The 24,732-nt window shown below is 40.6% G+C and overlaps 2 protein-coding genes across 2 annotated transcripts; one reads left to right on the forward strand and one right to left on the reverse strand.

Annotated features, from left to right (window-relative positions):
- Positions 1–607: 607 nt before the first annotated feature.
- On the forward strand, positions 608–1,905 carry LOC121973091 (myb-related protein Hv33-like). Its single transcript, XM_042524678.1, has 3 exons — positions 608–930; positions 1,026–1,155; positions 1,234–1,905. Exons 1-3 carry the CDS (start codon positions 798–800, stop codon positions 1,808–1,810), a joined length of 840 nt encoding a protein of 279 aa, XP_042380612.1. The 5' UTR covers positions 608–797; the 3' UTR covers positions 1,811–1,905.
- Positions 1,906–3,050: 1,145 nt separating this feature from the next.
- Positions 3,051–4,466, reverse strand: LOC121973092 (peroxidase 72-like). Its single transcript, XM_042524679.1, has 3 exons — positions 4,151–4,466; positions 3,881–4,072; positions 3,051–3,809 (listed from the first exon to the last, which is right to left on the reverse strand). The coding sequence occupies exons 1-3, from the start codon at positions 4,379–4,381 to the stop codon at positions 3,228–3,230; spliced, it is 1,005 nt and encodes a 334-aa protein (XP_042380613.1). The 5' UTR covers positions 4,382–4,466; the 3' UTR covers positions 3,051–3,227.
- Positions 4,467–24,732: the final 20,266 nt, after the last annotated feature.

The raw sequence follows: 24,732 nt of genomic DNA on the forward strand, positions 1-24,732 counted from the left end.
TCTTTCATCTGCAAAGGCAGAAGATTGACAGGGACTGCAATGGACCATCAGTAAGTGTAAGCCGCAGCTCAGTGCCTCGTCACTGTGATCACTGATGGACTTTGGCATGTAAAATACATCTGTCATACTTCTCCAGTAAACTAGAACGTAAATGGATTCATGTACAAGAATGATCAAAGTAGATCCAGAATTTGTAGCTGAAGTTCTAGTTTTTGCAAAAGTCATGAGCTTTAGTTGTTAGCTAGTCATCTAGAACTTGTTTGTACCAAACAACTCAGTGTCAGGTCAACTCCAACGTGCTCAGCTTTTATGAGAACAAGCTGACATTTTTGATACCATGCTTTATGTTGATAGTCTTCCCGAAATCTAACGAAAGTGAACAGATTATTTCGATTATACCATGTTTTTCTTTCTTTGATTGCCTTCACTTCCAGTGAAAATGTCATTTCCCAACTACCCAAAAGAAACTTTCATCTTTCAGGCTCAAGTCTCTCAGCAGTTCTTTGCCTGTTTTTTTTTTCTTCTTCTTTTTAATTAATTAACTGTGTTCCTACCACTTGGAAGGTATCTTAAATCTCAATCCATAAGAATGGAAGGACAAGAGGGACTTGCTTAAGACCCACTTGATTGCTTCACCTTCCTCTTCTTCTTACTCCAAACTCAGTTCGCTCTGCTCTCCAATATCCTTGTGACTTGAGCCTTAAGCATATTGAATGCTTAATAAATTCAGCTGCTAATTCCTGATAAATCCTCTCCACATCCAACTACCCTTCGTCCTCAAGCACACAAGTGGAAGAATGGGACGGCATTCTTGCTGTCTCAAGCAGAAGCTGAGGAAAGGCTTGTGGTCTCCTGAAGAGGATGAGAAGCTCTACAACCACATCATTAGATATGGAATTGGATGCTGGAGCACTGTGCCTAAATTAGCAGGCAGGCATTCTTCAACTCATCCTCCATTTGTTTTCTTCTTCTTCTTCTGTTCTTCTTCAATCTGAACATCAAGCTCGGTTCAATTTTTCACCCAGGACTGCAACGCTGTGGCAAGAGTTGTAGGCTCAGGTGGATCAATTACCTCCGGCCGGATCTTAAAAGAGGCAACTTCTCTCAGCAAGAGGAGGATTTGATCGTAAGCCTGCATGAGATTATGGGAAACAGGTTGAGAAGCTAATTTCTCCTACGCGTCCGACTTAATCATTACAGTGTGAAGCTTTCTGATGCTAAATTCAAGTGCAGGTGGTCTCAAATTGCATTGCAGTTGCCAGGGCGAACCGATAACGAGATCAAGAACTTCTGGAATTCGAGCCTGAAGAAGAAGCTACGGCACAGGGGAATCGACCCAAGCACCCACAAGCCACTCGGCGAGGTAGAAGCAAACCAGGAGGTTCTCCACTCAAACGTTGAAAGTGATGCAGCAGGCATTGAGCAGTTGCCATTGGCGCCGGCCCTCGATCCCTTCCCCTTTCTCGAATTCCATACCTGTTTGGATTCAACGGAGAATGTGAACCTGAATATCTACACCCAATTCCAGCAAAACATGATCGAACCAATAGGGCAGAGTGAGTGTTTGACCAATACAGGTTTGTGTGGTTATAGCAGCAACATCTTGGATAGCTCGGATAACTTCGGCTATGGAGAAAGCTCAAGCAACAGCAGCACCAACTGGAACTGCAACATCAATCTACCAGATGAAGCCCTGAATTGGGCATCAGAGAGCAAGGCACATGAACACAAGTTTAATCCCTGGCAACAAGTTTGCTTCAATGCGTCTCGAGGACCAATGGCCAGTGAATTCAATCTGGATTTGTTCTAGAGTTCATGGAACTGTCTCCCTGTTTTTATTCAGATTGGATAAAAGAACAATGCTATGAAATGTTATAGATGTCCTTGTGGTTTGTTCCTAGCTAATCACAATTTTCTTTTGCTCTGTTTTGTTCTATAACATGCATGCAACTGAGGACTGATAAGATTGTTAATTGTTCACCAATTCCATAACAAGAAAAAAAACTTATTCGATCTTTTCAACTGCTCCTCGCTCGCTCGAGGCCATCATTTCCCACTACAAGATGTCCTGTTGCTGTGGACTGTGGTGTAATTATCAATGCCACGTCTGCATGCATGATGCATGAAATTTGAACCTCGTGCATGGCTGCGAAGCTGAAGTGCAGTTCTTTATGCTCATGAAACTTGTCCTTTCTACAAAGCTTTGAACCTTTAATGGTAGCATCATAGGGAAACTGACAGAGAAGCAGGCATGGTTGTTACATATTCATCATGCATAATGTTGTATTATAATCTGTATTTTATGATCAAAGTGCAGAGCATGTTCAAACTCAGCTAGCGTGGTTTTTAATAAGGACAGAAATAATAATTGCCCTAATTAGTTACGTAGTCATTCTTCTTCATTAAGCTCGATTTAAGGCCAAATACAATTTTTTAATTCACTCAATCATAATAATAGTTACCTAATCTAGATTCTTGCTTTATTGTTTGACACCATAATCTTTGGTGACCGACACATCATTATGTTATAACTTGTAATCTCTTTCATGAGTGAAATGCAAGATTGCTTTCTAGCATGATATTTTCTATATGATATCAAGTCGTCACGATAACAATTATGCTACGAGTTAATGAGGAAAAAAAATTAAGGAGAAGATATGAAAAGAAATCATTGTTCTCTAGATTTTATCAAAAGAAAACAAACTTTAGTAAAAATAGAGGATAATTTCTTAAACATCTGAACATAATGTTTATATAGATAAACTCTAATCAATAAATACTTGAAATATCATAAAATTAAATATTATTAAAATTAGAAAAAAAATGTTTGGATTCTTTGAAAAAGTTCTAATTGGTATTTTTTGGTTGAAAATTTTACGACTAATTTTCTAATAGTAAACATAGATCTTTAAATTCTGTATACTAATGACATAGATCTTTAAATTCTGTACATGTTAGTAAGTGCAAAACCTCGATTGGTCTTGCGTCACAAAAGCTCAAAAGAGAGCCATGGCGGAATTCACTGTTGAATCCTAATCCATCACTCAATATGAAGAACAGAAATCTTTGATATTTGGAAAAAACCATGCAAAATTACACTTCAACAATCAAAGGAGATGAGACAGCAACAACGACGGTCAAGTAGAAAACTCACAGGCAATGTGAAGGAAGAACACTAACAATTACAATCACAAACGATGCAATTCCACGATAGATATATATCTCGATTACTGATGGTTGATCTTCCTGCAATTGTATCTTATCTCCCCCTTGTTCCCGGTCAATGGCGTAATGTTCCCCATCTTCACCATCGACTTCGCGAATTGCACGAAGAATGCCCCGGCGTCGGCCGCGTAGAGCTCCACCAGCCGCCTTGTCTCCGGGCTGCCGGTGACCAATATCTCGTCGGAGCTCAGCAGCCCCTTCCTCGCCAGCAAGTTCTTGAAGTAGTAGTTGTCGAACCGGGCGGGGCTCGCGAAGTCGGTCGGGAAGAGGTTCTGGTCGCCGCCGGACCGCGGGCAACCGGCACGCAGATGGGCGGCGTAGCCGGCGTCGAGGCTGAAGTCCGGCAGCCCATTGCCGGTCTGGTTGTACAGCCTCTGCCTGAAGCTGGTGCACCGCGAGAACCCAATCGTGTGACTACCTGAGAGGGCGACAAGGTCGACGAGGTCGAGTCCCTGGAGCTTGAACTTGGTGACGATGGTCTGGTGAGTGTTGTTGGGAGCCGGAATGTTGCGGTTGGAGCCCTGAATGCTGGCTCCAAGTGAGTCCCTCCGACCAAGTGGAACCTCCCAGAATGGCCCACCAACCTTCCCCAATCATATAATCAATCCATGAAAATAATTCAAACACCAGGAGATCGAATATATGTTTTACGTACCAAGACAGTAGAGTCTCTGGCGGCGAGAGTCAAAATGTCGGCGCAGGAGACGGTGCGAGGGCACTCCTTCTCCAGCGCGGACTTGATCTCGTCGATCACCTCGAAACCTCGTATAGAGTTCCGGTTGGGGACGGAGCCCTTCTCGCTCACGACTCCCGCGCTGCTGTCCAGCAGAACCGACGCGTCGCATCCCTGGAACATTAAACAGAGTGACAAAGTTGTCATATATTACATGCATGAAGACAGGGTTTGGAAGTATATATAATCCACCTTAACGAAGCAGTCGTGGAAGTGGAGTCGGAGCAGAGAAGCAGCCATCCTCGCTTCCTTTGCGACGGCTTTCGTGACGATGGACCGGACGATCTGGTGAGCTTTGGGGCAGGAGTAGTCGTAGAATTGGGGGTATAGGAACGGATGAGCTCCGTGAGAGAAGGCGAGGGAGAGAGGAGAGAGAGCAAGGGCGATCAGTAACACGAGGAAGTTGATTGAAGCAGCTGCCATGCTCGATCGGGACTTGGTTTGCTAGCTAGCTCTTGCTCAAGTCTTTCTTTTTGTTGTTGATGCAGAGGTGAGAGTTGCTTGGGGGTACTTATACAATATGTATAAGTAAATTAGGCGATAGATAGGCTCATGCACTCCTTTTCCTTGAAGAGTACTACGCATGAAGAGCAGATGAGGGGTGGGAGCAGATGAACTCTAGCTACCAACCTCGCTGACCACAACTTTATGGTGTGCTGCTCTAGATGTCTCATGTGTTTGACTCTATTATTATTTTCTCATTTTGAATGAGTTTGATTATGAGTTAATTGAGACAATGCATACTTAAACAATATATATCAACATGTTAGAATGAGTTCGGCATCATTGATCATCATTCATCAGAGAAACCTGCTCCGCATGCTGTGCTTCGATGAGGAATGAATTGTCCACATAGAGTTGCTTCTCTGTCCTTGTGTTCGTTTGTTTGGTTCTTCGATCAGGCATTGTGCATGAACATCACCTACTCCCGAGGACTGTGGTGCACCTTTCTCAAGTGGCATGCATCATCACCATGATGATTCTTGCAACCACTGCATGGATGTAATTTATGTTAAGCATTGAGAATATCTGTTGCTGGGTCACTGAAAATATTTGGATGACATAGCGAATTCGAAGAATGGTGAGAGCTACAAGACAAGGATCGGAGGAGATGAACCACTCTGGAGCAGATCTGCAACTGACCATTTTGTACCAGTTGTGGTTGGACAAAAGCTGCGGCACCATCGAACATCAATGGCCATGGGCGTTGATATGGTGGATATACCGGGAAGTCCATATTCTTATAACATACCATCAAAATTTAAGGCAGATCAACATGAATGGGTTATCAATTAGGCTATCACCCTCCAATCGGATCTCCGTCTTACGGGATTCTACTCTCATATATTCTCCCATTTGATCCCCGATTAAATCTCTGACTTTCGGGGCTTTGCTCTCTTATATTCGTTGATCGGTTCACAGGATCACGAGGATCTGCTCCCATACATCCTCTCGATCAACTCATAGGATCGGGCTTTGCTTTCCTATATCTTCCTGCTCAGTTCCCAATCAGATCTCTGACTTTCGGGATTCTGCTCACCTGGCCTGGATCCTCCTGATTGGCTCACAGGATCACAGGGCTCTGTTCTCATACATCCTCTCAATCGACGCATAGGCTCACGGGGCTCTGCTCTCCTATATTCTCTGGCTCGAATCTCCAACTTTCGAGGTTCTGCTCCCTTACATCATCCGGATTGGCTTACAGAGTCATGAGGCTCTGCTCCCATACATCCTCCCAATCGGTGCACAGGCTCACGGGGCTCTACTATCCTATATCATCCCACTCGGTTCCCGATCGGATCTTCGACTCTCGGGGTTCCGCTCCCTTGCATCATCCGGATTGGCTCATAGGATCACGAGGCTCTGCTCCCATACATCCTCCTGATTGGCACACATGATTGTTAGATAATAGATAGAAGAAAGAAATAGAATAGAAAATAATTATTTCTGGATGATAAGCCAAAGACTTATTTATACAAATTGTCTAACTAATAATGAAAATATTAAATATGACATACAATCATAATAATAATAATAATCATAGTAGTAAATATAATAAATTTGGTAATATTATCTTTTTGCTATCAATCTTTGATTATGATGACAAATATGATAAATTTTAATTGACTAAAATCAATTCGAGATTATTTTTCATAACTATTTTTTTGTTGTCATTACTCTGTTACAACTAAACGGGAGTGATCAAGCGTTGAGTTTGATTGTTAACTTAGTAAATATTTATTTAGATAATGACTTGGTGAATAAATCAGCAATTTGATTTTTCGTAGAGACATAAGAAATCAAAAGTTGTTGAGTCACCACACGTTCGAGAACAAAATGAAAATCAATCTCCACGTACTTGGTATGAGCATGAAAGACTGGATTTGCCACAAGATAAATTGCTCCTATATTATCATACCAGATTTTGGATGTAGCTGGTGGAGAAAAATATAATTATGAAAGAAGATATTAGAGCCAATTAATTTCGGATGTCGCACTAGCAATAATTTTGTATTCAGCTTCAGTACTAGAGCGAGAGATTATAGATTACTTCTTTGGGAGCCAAGAAATAAGATTTTGTCGAAGAAATATTACATATCCACTAGTCGAACGTTTGTCTTCAGGAGATCTAACCAAATCTGTATCACTATAGACTTTCAACTTTAGTGAGGACTGATGATATAAAAAAAAGACCATGTAAAATGGTGTCTTTAAGATAACAAAGAATCCTCTTAACACCTTCCAAATGGTACTCGATGGAAGAATGCATAAATTGATAGACACGATTAACTGCGAAAGCAATGTCAAGTCGTGTAATAGTGGCATATTGTAGGGCACCAATAATACTTCAGTAGATCTGGGGATCAGCCATTAAAGGAGAGGACGAAGGAGCATTAAAATCTCCTTCAATTATTGGTGTGGAGATAGGACGTGTGCCATCCATTTTAGCTCATTGAAAAAGTCCAGTGATATATTTGCTCTGAGAGAGAAGACAACCTTCAGCATGTGGAAGAAACTCAATGCTAAGGAAAAAATGAACCTTCTCGAGGTCCCGAATCGGAAACTCTAGATTAAGAAGATTGAGGAAAGAAGAGATGTCTTCTTGATCACTTCTAGTTATTAAAATATCATCCACATAAATTAAGAAAAATATGATAAATTTTCCATTGCATTTTTAGAATAGCGAAGAGTTAGTTTTTTATCCAGAAAAATCCTGAATGTGAAGTCAATTAGATAGACGATAAAACGATGCATGAAGTGTTTGTCGAAGACCATATAAAGATTTTTTAAGTTTACAAACATGGGTTGAAAGTTGTTAGTGGATGAAACTTGGTGGTTGCTCCATAAAAATAATTTCTTCAAGTTGACCGTGAAAGAAATTATTGGAAACATCTAATTGTTGTATCAACCAATTGGAACTAATAGCTATAAACAGTAATAATCTGATAGTTGTAATTTTGACGACCGGACAGAAAAGTATCATTAAAGTCAATACCTGATTGTTGGCTAAAACCTTTTGCAACTAGGTGAGCTTTGTAGCGTTCAATGGATCTATCTGCATGATACTTAATTAGGTAAACTCATTTAGAGCCTACAATATTCATAGACGGAGTACGAGGAACTAAGATTCATGTTTCATTACGGAGAAGAGAATCAAACTTGGTTTTTGGACCCCGTGGTAGTTTTGATGTGATCAACCAAGTTGGTTAGGTCCTGTTGTGTTTGATCCCTGTGTCTGAGTGTGCAGGAGCTTAGGAACACAGGAAGTCGAGCGGAAGACGCAGCTAGCGAGAAGGACGGCACGGGAAGGGAGCCGACGGGCTCGGTGCGTCCGAAGGACGAGAGAGCTGCCGAAGAGTACTCTGGTGGGCGTGAAGAGCGTGCGCGGCGTTCGAGGAACGTTAAGTCGGGACGGAAGGCTGCTCGAGGAAAAGGCCGGGAATTGGGTTCGGGTGAGCCCTATTCCGGTTGGCCGCAATCACCAAAAAGAACGGAGCGTCGGAAGCTGGAAAAATCAAGCTGGAACTTGAGCTGCCAGCTTGGAGGCGCCTTCAACCCTGTTGAAGGCGCCTTCAACAGGTCACTTTTGACCGTTTGCGTTGTGGATAAAGTTTTATCCGCTGACCGAGCTGGAGGCGCCTTGAACCTTGTTGGAGGCGCCTTGGACCCTTGGGATAGACTTTCCAGGAGCTATAAAAAGGCCCCTTGAGCTAGGAATTCAAGTATAACTCAAGCAATCAATCTATAAGCAATTCCTAGCAGTAGTTCTGAGCAATTAGAGTGTAAAAGGCTTCTCCGCCTTCAGAGAAGGAGAATTTTCTTAGTGCGCTTTTCACCGCCCTGGATTAACAACCCTCTTGGTTGTAACCAGGTTAAATTTCTATTTCTGCTTCTATTTTTTGTCTCTACTATTTTTCTACTGCATTTATTCTGAGTTGAAATCCAAGGAGGGTAGTTTCATTTTTGTTTATAGCAATTCACCCCCCTCTTGCCGGTCTCCGCTGCACCAATAATTGGTATCAGAGCCTGATCGCCTCAGAAGGACTAACCGCCAACTGAAGCACTACGATCAAGATGATGGCCGGAGCGAACATCCATCCCCCGAAGTTCGACGGAGACTTCGCCACATGGAAGCGTAAAATGGAGGTATTTTTTAAAACCCGAATTTGACATTCTGTTAATAATGAAATATGGCTATGCAGTTCCGAAAGATAAGGAGGAAAATACCTGAACGAAAAAGGAGCAAGCAGATTTCGTCGCCAACAGAAAGGCTGAGTTCCACCTACTCAGCGTTCTACCGCCGCAGGAGGTAAATCGGATCGGGGAAAAATTCCTGGAGCTTCACGAAGGTACTTCCGAAGCGAAGCTAGCGAAGCGCGACATCCTCCGGAACCAGTTAACGAACCTCCGGATGAACCAAGGCGAGAAGGTAGCACAACTCCAAGAGAGAATCAAGGAGCTGATAACGCAACTAACGAACCCTGGAGAAGAGGTAACCAACCGAGATTCTATCCGATACGCGCTCAATGCCTTCCCGAGAACTCCAGAGTGGGCCTCCTTAGTAAATGCGTACTACATCTCTAAGGACCTCGAGATAAGTACATTAGAACAATTATTTTCGACTTTTGAACTTCACGAATCTCGAGTTTCAGAGCCAAATGGAGTAGAGAAGACCAGTCAGAACATAGCTCTAAAGGCAAAAGTAAACGGTTCTGACTCCGAAGCCTCAGTCGATGAATCCGAAGTGGCACTACTGGTAAGACGCTTCAATAAGTTTTTCAGTTCTAATAAATTTAAATCGCAGAGACATCATCGAAAGAAGAGGACGGTTTGTTGCTGTTGTGGTTCGTTGCTACAACTGCAACGAAGAAGAGCACATCAAGAAGGACTGCCCAAAATTGAAGAGAAAGGAGAAAGAAAAGGAAAAGCCAAAATACAAGAAACCAGAACCCTCCAAGCACAAGAATCTGAAGGCTACTTGGTCAGATTCGTCAACCTCTGAGTCGGACATCGAAGAATTCTCAGGGTTAGCGCTATTGGCGAACCATCAACCGGAAGAAGACTCAAGCTCAGAGATGAGCATCGATGAAGGGGGAGGAACATCAGAAGAAGAAAGCAGCAGTGAAGGGGGAGCGTCACCAGATCAGGTAAGTAAGGTACGCAATCTAACTGTTAGCTAGAGCCCTAGAGCCAATCATTTGATGATTGTATTATGAACTTATTGTATCATATTTTTTATATTAATAAAGGCATTTGTTTGGTTATTATACTTACTTGTATTGGTGCCAAATAAACTAAGTATAATAACGTCCTTGAGTAGAAGGTTCTTACCTATATCAATCGATTGGTTGAATCGATAGTGAGATGATATAGGGAACACTACTCTAAATCATTCCTAGTCGAGTATTAACATTCAGGGACAATGTTAATGCAATAAGACTAGCATGTAGGTCAACTCGATGACTTAATCTCACAAGTCATGGATATAGAGATATCAAGTTGACACATGGGTATACATTAGAGAATGTATACTGAATGACCCGCCATGAGAAAGTATCATGGATCGTTATATGAGTGTCATATACTTTCTCATGTGGCTATTAGTATGACTACTAGTCCTTAGACCTGAAGTCACCATGGTTCCCTACATAAGGAGTTATGTACTTTGGTTTCGTCAAACGTCACCCGTAACTGGGTGGACTATAAAGGCGATTACTGGGTATGTAACAAATTATGCGGAGGGATGTGAGTGATGTAGATGGGATCTATCCCTCCTATATGACGGGAGAGACATCGGTATTCTTGATAGAGTGAGACCACGAAGTGCATGGCCATGCCCAAATGAGTCAATATAGGATATTGAGCTCATTTGATTTAGTGAGTCTACTTGGAGTTCAAGATTTAGATTGGTCAGAGGATGACACGGTCTATGCCTCACATTGATCAATCTAGATGTCTAGGATAGAAGGACACTTGTCATATATTGTGAGGAGTCACAATTAGTAGTCACAAGGTGATGTTGGATCTCAACATTTCTTGTAACTTGGGTAGCAATGATGTATTGCTAGATGCCGCTCATTGCTTATGTTTTTAAAGGAGTTTAGAAACATTGCCAACGTTACAAGAACCTATTGGGTCACACACAAAGAACAAGTGGATGGAGATTAGGTTCATAGGATGAACCAATTGGATTAGGTTCATATGATGCACCAAGGATTGGATTTGGAAATTAGACTTATTGAGTTAGACTCAATTAGATTCAATTGTTGAATAGGTCTAATTTAAATTTGATTCATTAAGTCAATTTATATTAATGAATTGAGATCCATTAGATTGAAATTGGCTTGAATCAAAGAATGAATTCAACTCAACATGGAAAAGATTTGGTCAATTTTGACTTGACCAAAATGGGAAGTTGAAACATCAAGTTTGACTTGATGAATTGCCACTTCATGGAGGATGACTCATCCTACATGGAAGCCACATCATCTCCTAGTTGTCAAGGAGGTTACAATCCTCCATTTAATTTGGCCGGCCACATTAAATGAGGGGGTTACCCATGTGTGGCCGGCCACATAATGAAAGGGGTTTTCATTTTTGGTGGCATATTGATGTGGTGGTAATTATTCCATCTTCTTCCTAGCTTCTTCCTCCTCCTTTGCTGTGGTTTCCGTGAGCTTTCATGGAGGGAGAAGGTGTATGAGTTGTGTTCCAAGAAAAGGGTGAAGTGAAGGTCACAAAGGAGGGTACCTAGAGGATTATGTGAGATCCCTTTTTTCTTTCTCTCCTTTCTCCCCTTTTTAAATCCTACCCGAGAGCCCTAGAAAGTGCTAGCACACTTGGGTTCTCTCTTCTCCATCCTTGTGTGTTAGAGAACACACCTTTTTCGTGTGGATATCACTAGAGAGTTGTCTACGTTGACAACTTCGAGATCCGGCGTACCGTTGGACGAGCGGGATTTGCGAGGGCACGCTTCGAAGGTAAAATATTTTTCCTTTGTAGATCTACTGTAGATCATAGTTTAAAACTCGTACTCATGTTTTCGAAAAGTTTTCTTCGCACGAGATCCAATGGCTAGGGTGATTCGGGGTTTCCGCGACACGAAAACGGGATTTTCGCGGCCCGAAAAATCCAACAGTGGTATCAGAGCCACGTGCGAAGACTTGTACGAGTTTAATTAGTATTTTTATGAAAAATATGCATACTGTAACATTCTGTGAATTTCCTAATTTTTATGATTTTATGGGTATTTTTCTCGTAGAAGCGAAGCACAAGTGTTTTTACACTTGTAGGCTTCGACTACCGAGAAGAATTTTCCGAAACGGCAATGTTTCGACCCAAATCGTTTTGGGACAGCGGACTAAGGCGCTCTTGGATCGCTTAGGAGCAACTCGTGATGGTTAGATCGCGGGTAGGGGTACTGCCCCTAACCCCGCAAGGGGATTTGCTCTGCGATTGCGCCCGAAATCGCTAATCGGGACCGCTTGGAAAATTTACTCATAAAATCTGTAAAATTATGAAAAATTACAGAAAAATTATGAAAAATATATAATTTTGAATTATATATTATTTTTGTGATAGTCATGGCCCAAAGACCCAATTTGATTGGACAATTGTGTTGTAATTCATAATACGGCCTGCGTGCCGTTATGTGATGTGCGTGCTTGTATTTTTATTTTTTTATTTTATTTTCGCGACCTGCGCATCGTGCCTTTCTCTTATATTCTGGTTGTAAATTAGATTTAGACTCGAATGTAACTTGAGTTTCAAAATTGTAATGTACAAAATTGGAGCTGTGGAAGGTCCACTCGAGACGGAGTTACGAGGAGGGCGCGAGCAACACAAGGTGGTCAAATGAAGAAGCTTGAGAAGCTGTTGACCTTAGGTTGACCATCCGATCTTCTCATTGGCTTGAGAAGATCGTAGTAGGGCCATGACATAATCACAAAAAATATTTGATTAATTATTTAGTTAATTGTTTTGTGTGTAAGTGATGCATGCTAGTTAATTAAGTAATTAATTAGTGCCTTACGATTATATTAGATCTAAGTCATGCACATGATGCACCCTTCGATTAGATTAGATCTATCGAGTATATGATATGCATTATCGTTTAGATTAGATCTAAATCACGTCAACTCGTAATGCCTACCATGCCGTGATACCTACCACTACCTCGATCGCATGTTGTTGTTGAATCTGCCAAAGCAGAGCAACACATAATATCTTGGTAGGGTACGGAGGGACAATCTTGGTCCCGTCTATCAACGCATGGGTGAGTACAACTCAATTAGATTGAGTATTCCTAGTTAACTCGGTTGGATCGAGTAAAACTATAGGCATTCTTCCAACAGTTGGAAAGATAGGTCAAAATCACATATATATTAACTCTCGGGCGTCTTAGCCAAAGCTAACTCGAGTTTTAATATAAATGCGGATTTTATCCTATAAACAAGAGTTGCATAGAGATGTAATTGGTAATCGTTACCTACCGATCATACTAAGCCTTGGCCGTATTGTTGGGACCGAAAAGTAGCTAGAGGGGGGGGGGGTGAATAGCTCGTCGTTGGCTCGTTGCTCGGCGTTGCTTGTTTCTTCAAAGATGCGCAGCGGAAAATACAGAAACAAACCACACAACGCTAACAAGGTTGGTTTACTTGGTATCCACCTCACAAGAGGTGACTAGTCCAAGGATCTACACCTACACACACACCCTCCACTAATAAAACTCTCCTTTATGGTAACTACCAAGGGCGGAGAAGCCCTACAAGACTCAATACAAGAAGAAAGGGAAAGGTAATGAAATACAAGCTTACAAGCTTACAATGAGAGCAAAAACCCTAACCCTAGTTTCTTCTTCTTGCTTTGATCCACCTCTTGACTTGGAAGAACCTCCAAGAGCCTTCAAGAACTGGCGATCTCGAGCTTGAGAAGAGCTGTGTAGAAGCTGGTGAAGATCTGAAATGAATCGGTAAAGAGATACCACAGCCATCGCACGCCTGCAGCTCAAATACGACGCAATGGTCGGATCCCGATCGATTCGAAAACTCCCAATCGATCGGGGAGGCTTTAGATTGATCCACGGATCGATCCAGAGCGCCTCTGTGCTCTGGAGAAAACGCCTGGATCGATCCACGGATCGATCCAGTGCTTATCGCGCGAACCGGCAGCGTCCCAATCGATCGACTGATCGATTGGGACCTCTGGATCGATCCACGGATCGATCCAGAGGCTCTCTGTTTGCTGGGAAAGGCATGGATCGATCCATTGATCGATGGATCGATCCAGCTTCTGGATCGATCCACCGATCGATCCAGCTCTTGGTTTTTGCCCAAAACCAAGTCCCAAGCCTCTCAATCCAACATTCGGTCAACCTTGACCTATTGGTATATCATGCCTAGCATCTGGTCACTCCCTTGACCTGCCAGGACTCCCCACCAAGTGTCCGGTCAATCCCTTTAACCCACTTGGACTTTTCTCTTCGTGCCAAGTATCCAGTCAATCCCTTTGACCTACTTGGACTCTCACCAAATGTCTGGTCAACATTAACCCATCTGGATTTCTCTTGCCTGGCTTCACTCACCAGGACTTTTCCCAATTGCCTAGCTTCACTCACTAGGTCTTTCACCTGGCTTCACTCACCAGGATTTTCTTCCTGCCTAGCTTCACTCACTAGGTCTTTCACCTGGCTTCACTCACCAGGATTTTCCTTCTGCCTAGCTTCACTCACTAGGTCTTTCACTTTGCCTAACATCCTAGTTAGGACTTCCCAGTCAAGTATCCGGTCATCCTTGACCTACTTTACTCTTCTTCAATCAACCTTACATTGTCAAACATCGAAACCCAAACCAAGACTCAAGCTTGGTCAACCAGGTCAACCTTGACCTGAGGGATGTTGCACCAACAATCTCCCCCTTTTTTATGTTTGACAATACCAACACTATCACTTACAATACCACATGTAAGTTAGGCTAATCCCATAGCCTAAACCTTCTTCATGCCACTAGGTAATGAATACATAAGTTAAGCCCTTCATTCTCCCCCTAAGAGGGCAAACTCCCTCTAGGTGATAAAAGCCTAACTTACTCCCTTTCATTCTCCCCCTATTGGCACACATCAAACCATGCCCCATTTTTGGGCACACATCAACAAATTCACTTGTTGAAAACTCTCCCCCTGAAGAGTTGCTCATCGTTGTTCACAACTTCACTCGTTGTGAGCAACACGATAATGAAGGTCCCATACCCTTCATTATCCTTAACCCTACATTCTCCCCCAATGTAGGCAAATGCCCATCCTTGAGCATTATCCACTTGAAGCCACTTGAACAATGAGGATATCCACTCCCCATTAAAGTTCAAACGCTCAACCTTGAGCATGTTCTTAACGGAAGGTTAACCACCTTCCAAGGTTTGTGAAAAATAATTTTCATGTCTTTAAAAAGTCCCTCCCCTAAAGACATGGTGGTAACTTCTGTCATTGCACCAACAATGACTTGGAATCCCTAAAACTTTAGGAAACCCAATTTTAGAAGTTTTGAGGTTCAAATATTCAAAATTTGAAACAAACCTCAACCTAAACTTCAACTTAGCCTTCCTTAACCAATCCATCCATGTTTTCCACACGAAAACACCCTTTTTATGTATACAAATGTATTTTCAGGGGTTTGGAATGGTTACCTAGACTAAAATAGGTTCAAAATGCTGAAAATAAGCTTTCCTAGCCAAAATCAGCATCTTCAATCGATTGGAGTTGGGTTACAATCGATTGAACCCTACTGAATCGATCCACTGATCGATTCAGTCTTCTTGGATCGATCGGCTGATCGATCCAGCGAGCTTCTGCTCGCGAGAAATGCCTTCTCAATCGATCAACTGATCGATTGAGGCACTCCAATCGATCCACTGATCGATTGAAGGCCTGAAATTGCTGAAATTCAATTTCAGCCAATTTCAGAAACCCCTAGAAAATTCTACAAAATTCTAAAAATCGTAAAAATTTGTGTAGACATTATTTAGGGTATAATTTATCATGGAAAAATAGTTTTCTATGAAAATACATCATATTTTCAAAGATTAACACAAACTTGAGAACTTGCAAAAACTTTAGTGTTTTCTTCAAGTTTGTGTCTAACTATTCAATGGTGATTACTATCAAAAGATAGCCTTCACCAAGGTTTTCCAAAATCATTTTAAACAACATTTTCAAAACCAATATCCCACCATGTTCCTTGGGCTTAATGCACATGACTTGTACATTAGCTTTCCCAATGATGGAAAAACACATAACTATGTGTTTTGATGAACCTAAAGCTCTAAAGAATGCACTAAATCAACATCTTGAGTTTTGTTCATCATCCTAACATCTCACTTGTATCTAATGTGCACTAAAACACATACAAGTCATCTTATAGGCCTTTGTGAGATGTAAATTTGGTTTTGCCCTAATCTAGGGATCATGCATCTCTATTTAGGCATTTTGAGTGGTGAACATCCACCAAGGATGTTACTTGTTGATTCCACTTGTGTATAAATACCACTTGTTGGTATGCCACTTGTTGATATACCACTTATTGGTATAACTTATATATAAATGCCATTTGTTTATACCATTTGTTGGTAAAATCATTTGTCCTTAATTTTAAGGAAATCAAACTAAAAGCATGATTAATGTTATGGCATACATCAATATAACATATCTTTCAAAAGAAAGAGTCCTATAACTACATGATGTATGTATGACATGACATGGTATTTTTGTATTTTTCACAATAAAGGAATGAATGCAAAATACAGAACTAAATATGATGTCATGGCATATCATGGGCAAACAATCATGGCAATGTTTAGCATAAACAGAATATACCTAGATTACCTATCTAAGTATCCTTAACCACTTAGCTAACTCAAAATATACCACTTGTTTTAACTTAAAATGGTAAACCTAGATTGCCATAAATGCTTCAAGAAAATGCCAAAACCCAAATTGACATTTCTATTTCTCTTGATTTGTTTATGCCACTTAAAAATTAAGCATATCCTCAAATGTTGGCATATACCATTTTTCCTCAAGAGTAACACTTTAAATTAAAGCTCAGATTGCCTTAAGGTTCTAAGAGAATACCAAAATCCCAACTTGGTATTTCTCTAGGTTTTCCCAATTTATGCCATTTTAAGACAAAATCAATTTTTCCACCATTAGGCACATTTTACTCTTTCAAGGAGTAAGTAATAATTCCATTTCATTTTCAAAGGTTAACAAAAACCTTGAAAATGCTCCTTGAGTGTCAATTTCCTCAAAGTTGGGTTAACTACCCTTCTAATCGGAGTTGACACTCTCTAACCCATCTATGGGGTAGAGAAAATGCTTCTAGGAACCCAACACCTATTGGTGCTCCTTGGATGCTCTAGGTACTCACTAGGGATAACTTCCCTAGATACCTTCCTAGTGACCTTGTTGGGCTTCTTAGAAGCCTTGGTCACATTTTCTAGGTCAACTCTAGGGATAGCCTCCCTTGTGACCTTGTTGGTGACTTTCTTAGACTTCTTAGAAGTCTTAGTCACTTTGGTTGCAAAGATACTTCTAGGGATATCTTTCCTTGTATCCTTGACTTGACCTCTAGGCTTAGGGTTTGTTCCATAACTATATGGAACCCTATGATAACTAGGCACATCATTTTTTGCTTTGGTTTTGTATCCCAAACCTCTATGGCCATTTGATGGCTTTTGTACCCCTAAACCTAGGTTATGCTCATTTTGCCCTAATAGGATATTTTCTAATCTTTTTAGGGTCTTTTCTAATTTATCAAGTCTTGACCTCAAGCCTTGATTTTCCCTCACTAAGTCCTTAGTATTTGATTTTTCATTTGATCCATGAGCATTTTTATTCTTGGGCTTGTATCTATTATCCTTAGTGTTCTTGCCCAAATATCTATCTACCTTCCTAACCTTAGGTTGGGTAGTCTTGGCATGTAGGGCCACATGTTTTTCCTTAATGCCCTCATGCTTTCTATTCTTATGGTAAATTGCATTAAAATGATAAAAATTAGAACTATCATGCTTTTTACCATAATGTAAAGGGGTAGGCTCAATAAATGTTACCTTCTTCTTTATCTTGGAGGCTCCCCCTTGACTAGTGCCTCCTTGAGCCTTGACTATCTTCTTCCCCTTGGGGCATTGACTTCGGTAATGCCCTTTTTGTTGACACAAGAAGCACACAATGTGCTCCTTGCTCTTCTTTGTCCCGGGGGTGGTCTCCGTGGGCTTCTCCTTGCCCTTTTGTGTCACTTGACCCTTCTTCTTGGCCAAGTTGGGACACTTGCTCTTGTAGTGCCCAATTTCCCTACACTCAAAACATATTATATGATTTTTATTTTTAATTGAAACATTTATACCTTCTTGTGTAGGGATGGCACTTGCTCCTCCATTTGATATTTCTTGAATTTTGGAGGTGGCACCATCTTCTTCTTCTTCACTTGACCCAGATGTGGAGGCCTCTTCTTGCTCCGGGTTCATTGATCTACACTCCCCCTCAATCCTAGAGGTGGAGGCTTCATCATCTTGTACATGGAACAAGGAGTATGCTCCCTCCTTGTTCTCTTCATTGCACTCCCTCGAAGATGAAGCTTCTTCTTGGACTTCTTCTTCGGAGGTTGAGCATCCCTCAACCTCGGAGTCCTCCTCTTGGTCTTGCTCCAAAGAGTCACCCTCTCTGGATTCTTCTTGCTCTTGTACAGTGGAGGGAATCTCTTCATGAAGCTTGGCCAATTTACTTCATAATTCCTTTGCATCTTCAAATTCTCCAATTTTGCAAAGGATGGTGCTTGGCAATAAATTGACCAAAAGCTTGGTCACATTGTCATTGGCCTCGCACCTTTGGACTTGCTCTTGGCTCCACTTGCTCCTCTTGAGAACTTTGCCCTTTGAGTTTGTTGGAGTCTTGAAGCCTTCCATAAGAGCAAACCATTGCTCTATCTCCATCATAAGAAAATTTTCGATTCTTGATTTCCAAGAATCGAAGCTCGTGGAAGTGTATGGTGGAGCCACCCTCGTGTCGAATCCGAGCCCATCTCGGAATTCCATTGTAGAAGTTGAGCTTTTGAATTTCTTTGACTTTGACAATTTTGCTTCAACTTCTTCACCCTCTAGCTTTTCTTGTTATGCTTGACCCTTCCGGCGATGATTCCGGTGAAGAGCGGCCTCGCTCTGATACCACTTGTTGGGACCGAAAAGTAGCTAGAGGGGGGGGGGGGTGAATAGCTCGTCGTTGGCTCGTTGCTCGGCGTTGCTTGTTTCTTCAAAGATGCGCAGCGGAAAATACAGAAACAAACCACACAACGCTAACAAGGTTGGTTTACTTGGTATCCACCTCACAAGAGGTGACTAGTCCAAGGATCTACACCTACACACACACCCTCCACTAATAAAACTCTCCTTTATGGTAACTACCAAGGGCGGAGAAGCCCTACAAGACTCAATACAAGAAGAAAGGGAAAGGTAATGAAATACAAGCTTACAAGCTTACAATGAGAGCAAAAACCCTAACCCTAGTTTCTTCTTCTTGCTTTGTCCGCCTCTTGACTTGGAAGAACCTCCAAGAGCCTTCAAGAACTGGCGATCTCGAGCTTGAGAAGAGCTGTGTAGAAGCTGGTGAAGATCTGAAATGAATCGGTAAAGAGATGCCGCAGCCATCGCACGCCTGCAGCTCAAATACGACGCAACGGTCGGATCCCGATCGATTCGAAAACTCCCAATTGATCGGGGAGGCTTTGGATTGATCCACGGATCGATCCAGAGCGCCTCTGTGCTCTGGAGAAAACGCCTGGATCGATCCACGGATCGATCCAGCGCTTATCGCGCGAACCAGCAGCGTCCCAATCGATTGGCTGATCGATTGGGACCTCTGGATCGATCCACGGATCGATCCAGAGGCTCTCTGTTCGCTGGGAAAGGCCTGGATCGATCCACTGATCGATCCAGCTCTTGGTTTTTGCCCAAAACCAAGTCCCATGCCTCTCAATCCAACATTCGGTCAACCTTGACCTATTGGTATATCATGCCTAGCATCTGGTCACTCCCTTGACCTGCCAGGACTCCCCACCAAGTGTCCGGTCAATCCCTTTGACCCACTGATAACCATGATTTTGCTATATTGTTTTAATTCATAATGCATATTTTTCATGATCTTTCATAGCTTAATATCGTATTTTACATCATATTTCATAATTGCATTTAAATTTGGACCTAATTGCAAATTAGCCTAATTTCATGGTATTTGATGCTGATAATTGTTTATTATTTTGTAGGCATCAAAAGGGTCATGGACCCGATCAAGTCAGACCGCATTTGGGCTTAAATCAAGGGCTTAATGAGGCGATTACACCTTGGAGCTATTTGGACCGTTCATCTACAATCAAGTAGATCTGAGCCATCCGTCAAGCATCTGGTCCATCCGACCTAATAAGGAGCAGATCTAGTCCATTGATGAAGATCCGGAAGTTTTGATTCAGATCCGAGATGATCCAACCGTTGATCGAGCCCAAATCAATCTGGAACGTCCGATCAGATGAGGAGAGGTTTAAAACATTTGAGAAGCTACAGTGCTTCCCTGGGCTCGACGTTTTCGCGACACAGTGCATTCTTCTTCTTCTCCGCGTCGCTGAGCTTCCCATTCCATTCTCCAGATCTGAGGGCAAAAATTCTTCATCAGCGGAGATACTAAGTGGCCGGCGTTCATCTTCCGAGGGCAGAGAGTGATCGAGGGAGGTTTCTCGATTGCGCCTTGACTTTGTTCCACCGCCGTGATCCTGTGCAAGGGAGGTTTCTTGTTCAGCGATTTTCACAGTCAACAGAGCTTGAGGGGAGGTTTCCGATAGCTACTGAACCTTTTCCGACTTCCATTCCACAGCAACACTGAGTCGATTTGGCCAATTGATCCAGGTTGCGATTTCACAGAGTTGAACTCTGTTTTATTCGGTTGGTGTGATCATCAGGTAGATGTGAGCTTAAGGGGAGGTTTCCAAGAGTCGTGAGCACCTTCTGATGATAGTTGTAAGCTTGGAGATCGTTGTTGGATGCTTGAGGGGAGGTTTCCGATGGCATCACTGTTCAACAGCAGATTTGAGGAGTTTTGAGCTTGGATCTAAATTGTGGAATGCTAGGGTTTGGTTTTCTTTATTTCTTTCTTTGCTTTGTCTTTGAAACTAGCTCAGATCATCAGATCTGATTCATTTCCCTTATCATTGCTTCTTGTTTCAGTTTATTGCAGTCCCTGTTTCTGATTTACTGCTTTGCAAACCCCATTTCTGATTTCTAATTGTAATTCTGCTTACCTTTGCACTTCTGCAATTCTAACCAGAATTTAACTGATAACTTAGTTTAAAACCTAATTCTAGTTTTAATTTAATGTTTTAGTTCACAAGTTAGAGATAGTTTCAATTCAAAAATTTAGAGAACATTTGTTCAATGCTTGGAATTGTTGAGAATGTGAATTGAATTTAGATGTCGAATGTATCACTTTGTTGAGTGAGAGTGAGAGCTGAAGATTTGTTTGAGTTTGATTGGTGAGGTTGATTGTTACTGAAAATAGGATGCTAGTTCGGTTTCTAGAAGTGTAATGAGCTTTTGAGTTTCATAATTACTGTGATTGTGAATTTAAGAGATAATAATGGATCTATTTGATTTAATGATGTTTTGGGAGCTAAACTTAATGGATGCTAATATGATGAACTGGAAAAGAATCAAGTTAGATGAGAACAACATTTCTTTGATGCTATTCTTGACTTAGTTGAAGTTAGATTTTGATTGGAACCAATTCTAGAATTCACACTTTTTGCTAGTAACCCTTGGAAAAAAAATACGACTTGGGACTCGTTGCTACAACACTTGTTTATATTTTAATGAGTTTCAATTTTAATTAATTTGATGTGCCACGTGACATGCAAAATGGCCAACACCAAATTTTGACGCCGTTGCCGGGGAAACTAACTAGTAGTGTGTGTTGATTTTAGATTGATCATTGATTGATTTTATTTGTTAGCATGTTGATTGATTTGATTGCTTATTTCTCTTTTGTATTTTCATGTTGGGTTGTTCTTGAATTATTAATTGCTTTTACTGTTCATGTTTTCATGAGATTGAAACTTTATGCTCTAGAGTCTTCTAACATTGAGTTCTAGTGTTGTAGTGTAATACAGGAGATTTCTTTAGCATGGATCCATATTTTCAGAATTTTGGAGGTGGAATGGAGAGTTATCAGTGTTTTCAGCCTGAGTATCAGTTTTACCCAAACATGGATCAACAAAATAGGTATGAATCATTTTCTAATGGTTTTAATGCTAATTGGGTGGATAATTCATGTTTCAGGTATGAAAGTGCACAAGGACAATTTGTTGAGCCATATCCAATTTACCAGAGTTCGTTTGGGTTCCAAGAAGTTTCAACAAATTTTTTACCACAACCTTTTCAATAGAACGAACTTCAAATGGATGAATCAACATGGAAACTCAAGGAGATCATGCAACAAATGAGTGAGCACCAAGAGCAACAATTCTCAAGGATACAGAATATACAGAATCAGTTAGATCTGATTGCATCATCTATTCATCAGTTACAAAAACAAAACGCCAATGAAGAGATGGATTGTGGAGATCTTGTCAGGCCTAACACTGCATCTACTTCTTCATTTGATTCTTTAAGTACTTTTTTTTGTTGTGATGATGTAGTTGAAAATATTTTTGATTCTACTAATGATGTTGCTCTAGATGTTGTGAATGATGCAGGATTTGAAAATTTAATTGTGGAAGATGATTTAAGTGTAGGGGAGTAAGCTGTTTACTGGAAGCATTACCTCAAGAACCACCAAAAGTTGAAGATGTAAGTGTAGAGACTTGTGCTATGGAGCCAAGCACCCAAGGATCACCATATGAGGATGTACATTCACCAGAACCACAATTTGAGCCATATCATGATGAAAAGGAGGTAACAATCACCACTCCAGGTACCTTTCAACATGAAAAGGTGAGTTTTTCTTGTGATTTATCAGAGAATTTCATAAAGGTACCATTTATTGATTTTATTAGTTGTGATTCATTTCTTGATATATTTTCTACCCACACTAAAATTCTCCTATTTTCTTTTTACCCCACATGCGTGTGGGAGATGTTTTCTTTGATTGATGTTGTAGGAGAACACAAGCTTCCAGAGTGGATGCTTGAACTGAACCGCCTCCGTCCTCCAGAAAAAGCTTGGAAAAGAAAAATGAAGAATAAAAAGAATTTTAGTAGAACAACGATTACTCCATTTCCGGCGTGGATTCTTTTACTAAATCTTCTTCGACCACCGAAATTTAAGGGGAGTTGTTTCTAATTTTGTTTTCTTATGCATTTTAATTCATGTTTTGTTAATAAATTTTTTTTTATGCATTTCTTTAGTTACATACTTTGCAATTGCGCTTTATTTTTACATTTTGCATTTTATTTCCACATTTACTTCCATACTTTGCATTTAGTTTGGTATACATAGCATGTCATTTGAATAAAGTCTCCATGGGAATTTTCTATGTAATATTTTTAAGATGGTAAAAGTTTCTTAAATTGGATCATCAATTTTAGGTCATTGGACATGATTGGATACTCTACTTATATGATATTGGTTAATTTGGTGGTGGATTCCAATTTGATCAATTGGGCTTGTTTGCATGAATAATACCTAGAGAGGACCACTTTAAGCCTAAACACTATTATATTCTTGTGTGGCATGCACTCATAGCAATTGAAACTCTAGAACTTGCTTAGTTTCTTTTCAAAGTCACAATAGCATAGGTGCATGGAAATTGAGGATTTAGTCAATTTTTGTTCCCTCATGATTTTTAAATTCCCTTCCTCACAATTTTCTTGAAATATTCTCATCTAGCATTCTAATTCCTAATTCTCTTTGCTTGTCATATTTCTTTTATTTTGTTGAGAGTTTTGGATTAATTACTTGATGAGTTAGCTTGACTAAGATGGACAAGGTTTTAAGTGTGGGGGAGGAATAATAAGATGATAAATTTCTGGAAATATTAAAGGTGTTATAATGATTTCCGAAATTTTGGCACAATTACTTGATTATGGAGTTGTTTAGTGAAATTTTGAAGCTGAAAATTATGTATGCTGATTTGTGCCAATTGTGGGCCAACTTCTTCTTTAAATTCACAAATCATTGAGAAATGCAAGTAAATGTATTGTATGCTGAATGACAAATGGGGTACCATTCTTTCCAAGCTTTCATTGAATTGAATGGAATGCCATGAGATCTGAAAACAAAAAACAGAATTGAAAATGCAGAGTTGAAGGTCTTCATGTTCCAAAATTTCTGCTATGGTGTGCTTCAATTTCATTTGGTTCTTTTTCCATGTAACGTGAACATAGTCTTGAATGGGTAAGGAAAATGAATGGCAATCACAGAAGAAGTATGTCAGAATTCAAGTTTAGCTTTAAGAAGGAATTAAGAAGACAAAGACTTTTGGTACCAAATGCAGAAACTAAAAGCAAGAAACTGCTGGAGACAGTGAGCATGTGCAGCCATTGGAAGCAATTGTCATGAGATCAACATTCAAAATTCAAGTGAGTTCTTGTTTAAGAATTAAGAGATGGAGCTGGAAACTGTCCATAGCATTAAGCTGAGCTGAATTACTGAATTTACCTGCTGAATGTAAAAGGTTTCAATGAAACAAAAGGTTTAAGGGATGTCTGTGTATCTGCTTTTCTGAGAAGTTTGAACTATGAATAAAATTTGAATCTGTTAGTACCAATTCCTAGTGCCATTTGTACAAATTTTGACATTAAGTGGATCCTAATCTTGTCAAGTGTGGGAATCTGAAATATCTTGATTTGGAATTCGGGAAAGATATTAGCATAGAAGAGAGAGTGTTACTGGAATCTGAATCTGATTTTCTGAAATCCGATACTCAAAGGAAGATGTTGCTGGTTTGTGATGTTTTCTGCAGCTAATAAAAGTTATGAATGAATATATCATTTGTTGTTGAAGCAGAACCAAATCTGCTGAAAGAAATTAAAGAAGAATTTTTGAGTTGCTGCAGTGGATTGAATTGCTTGTTGCTGAAGTTTCTGATTCATTGATCACTAATAAAATCTGTTACAGAAATCAAATTCAAGTTAAATGTCTAATTTGGAATCTGGAAATCAGAAACAGAGAAGGGAAGAAAAAGTAAATTCTGCAGAAAGGAAAAGAATTAGCTCAGTTTGATTGAAATCTGAGAATTGCTTTTGAAAA

The sequence above is a fragment of the Zingiber officinale genome, chromosome 4A (genome assembly GCF_018446385.1).
Source record: "Zingiber officinale cultivar Zhangliang chromosome 4A, Zo_v1.1, whole genome shotgun sequence".
In the NCBI taxonomy this organism is placed as follows: domain Eukaryota; kingdom Viridiplantae; phylum Streptophyta; class Magnoliopsida; order Zingiberales; family Zingiberaceae; genus Zingiber; species Zingiber officinale.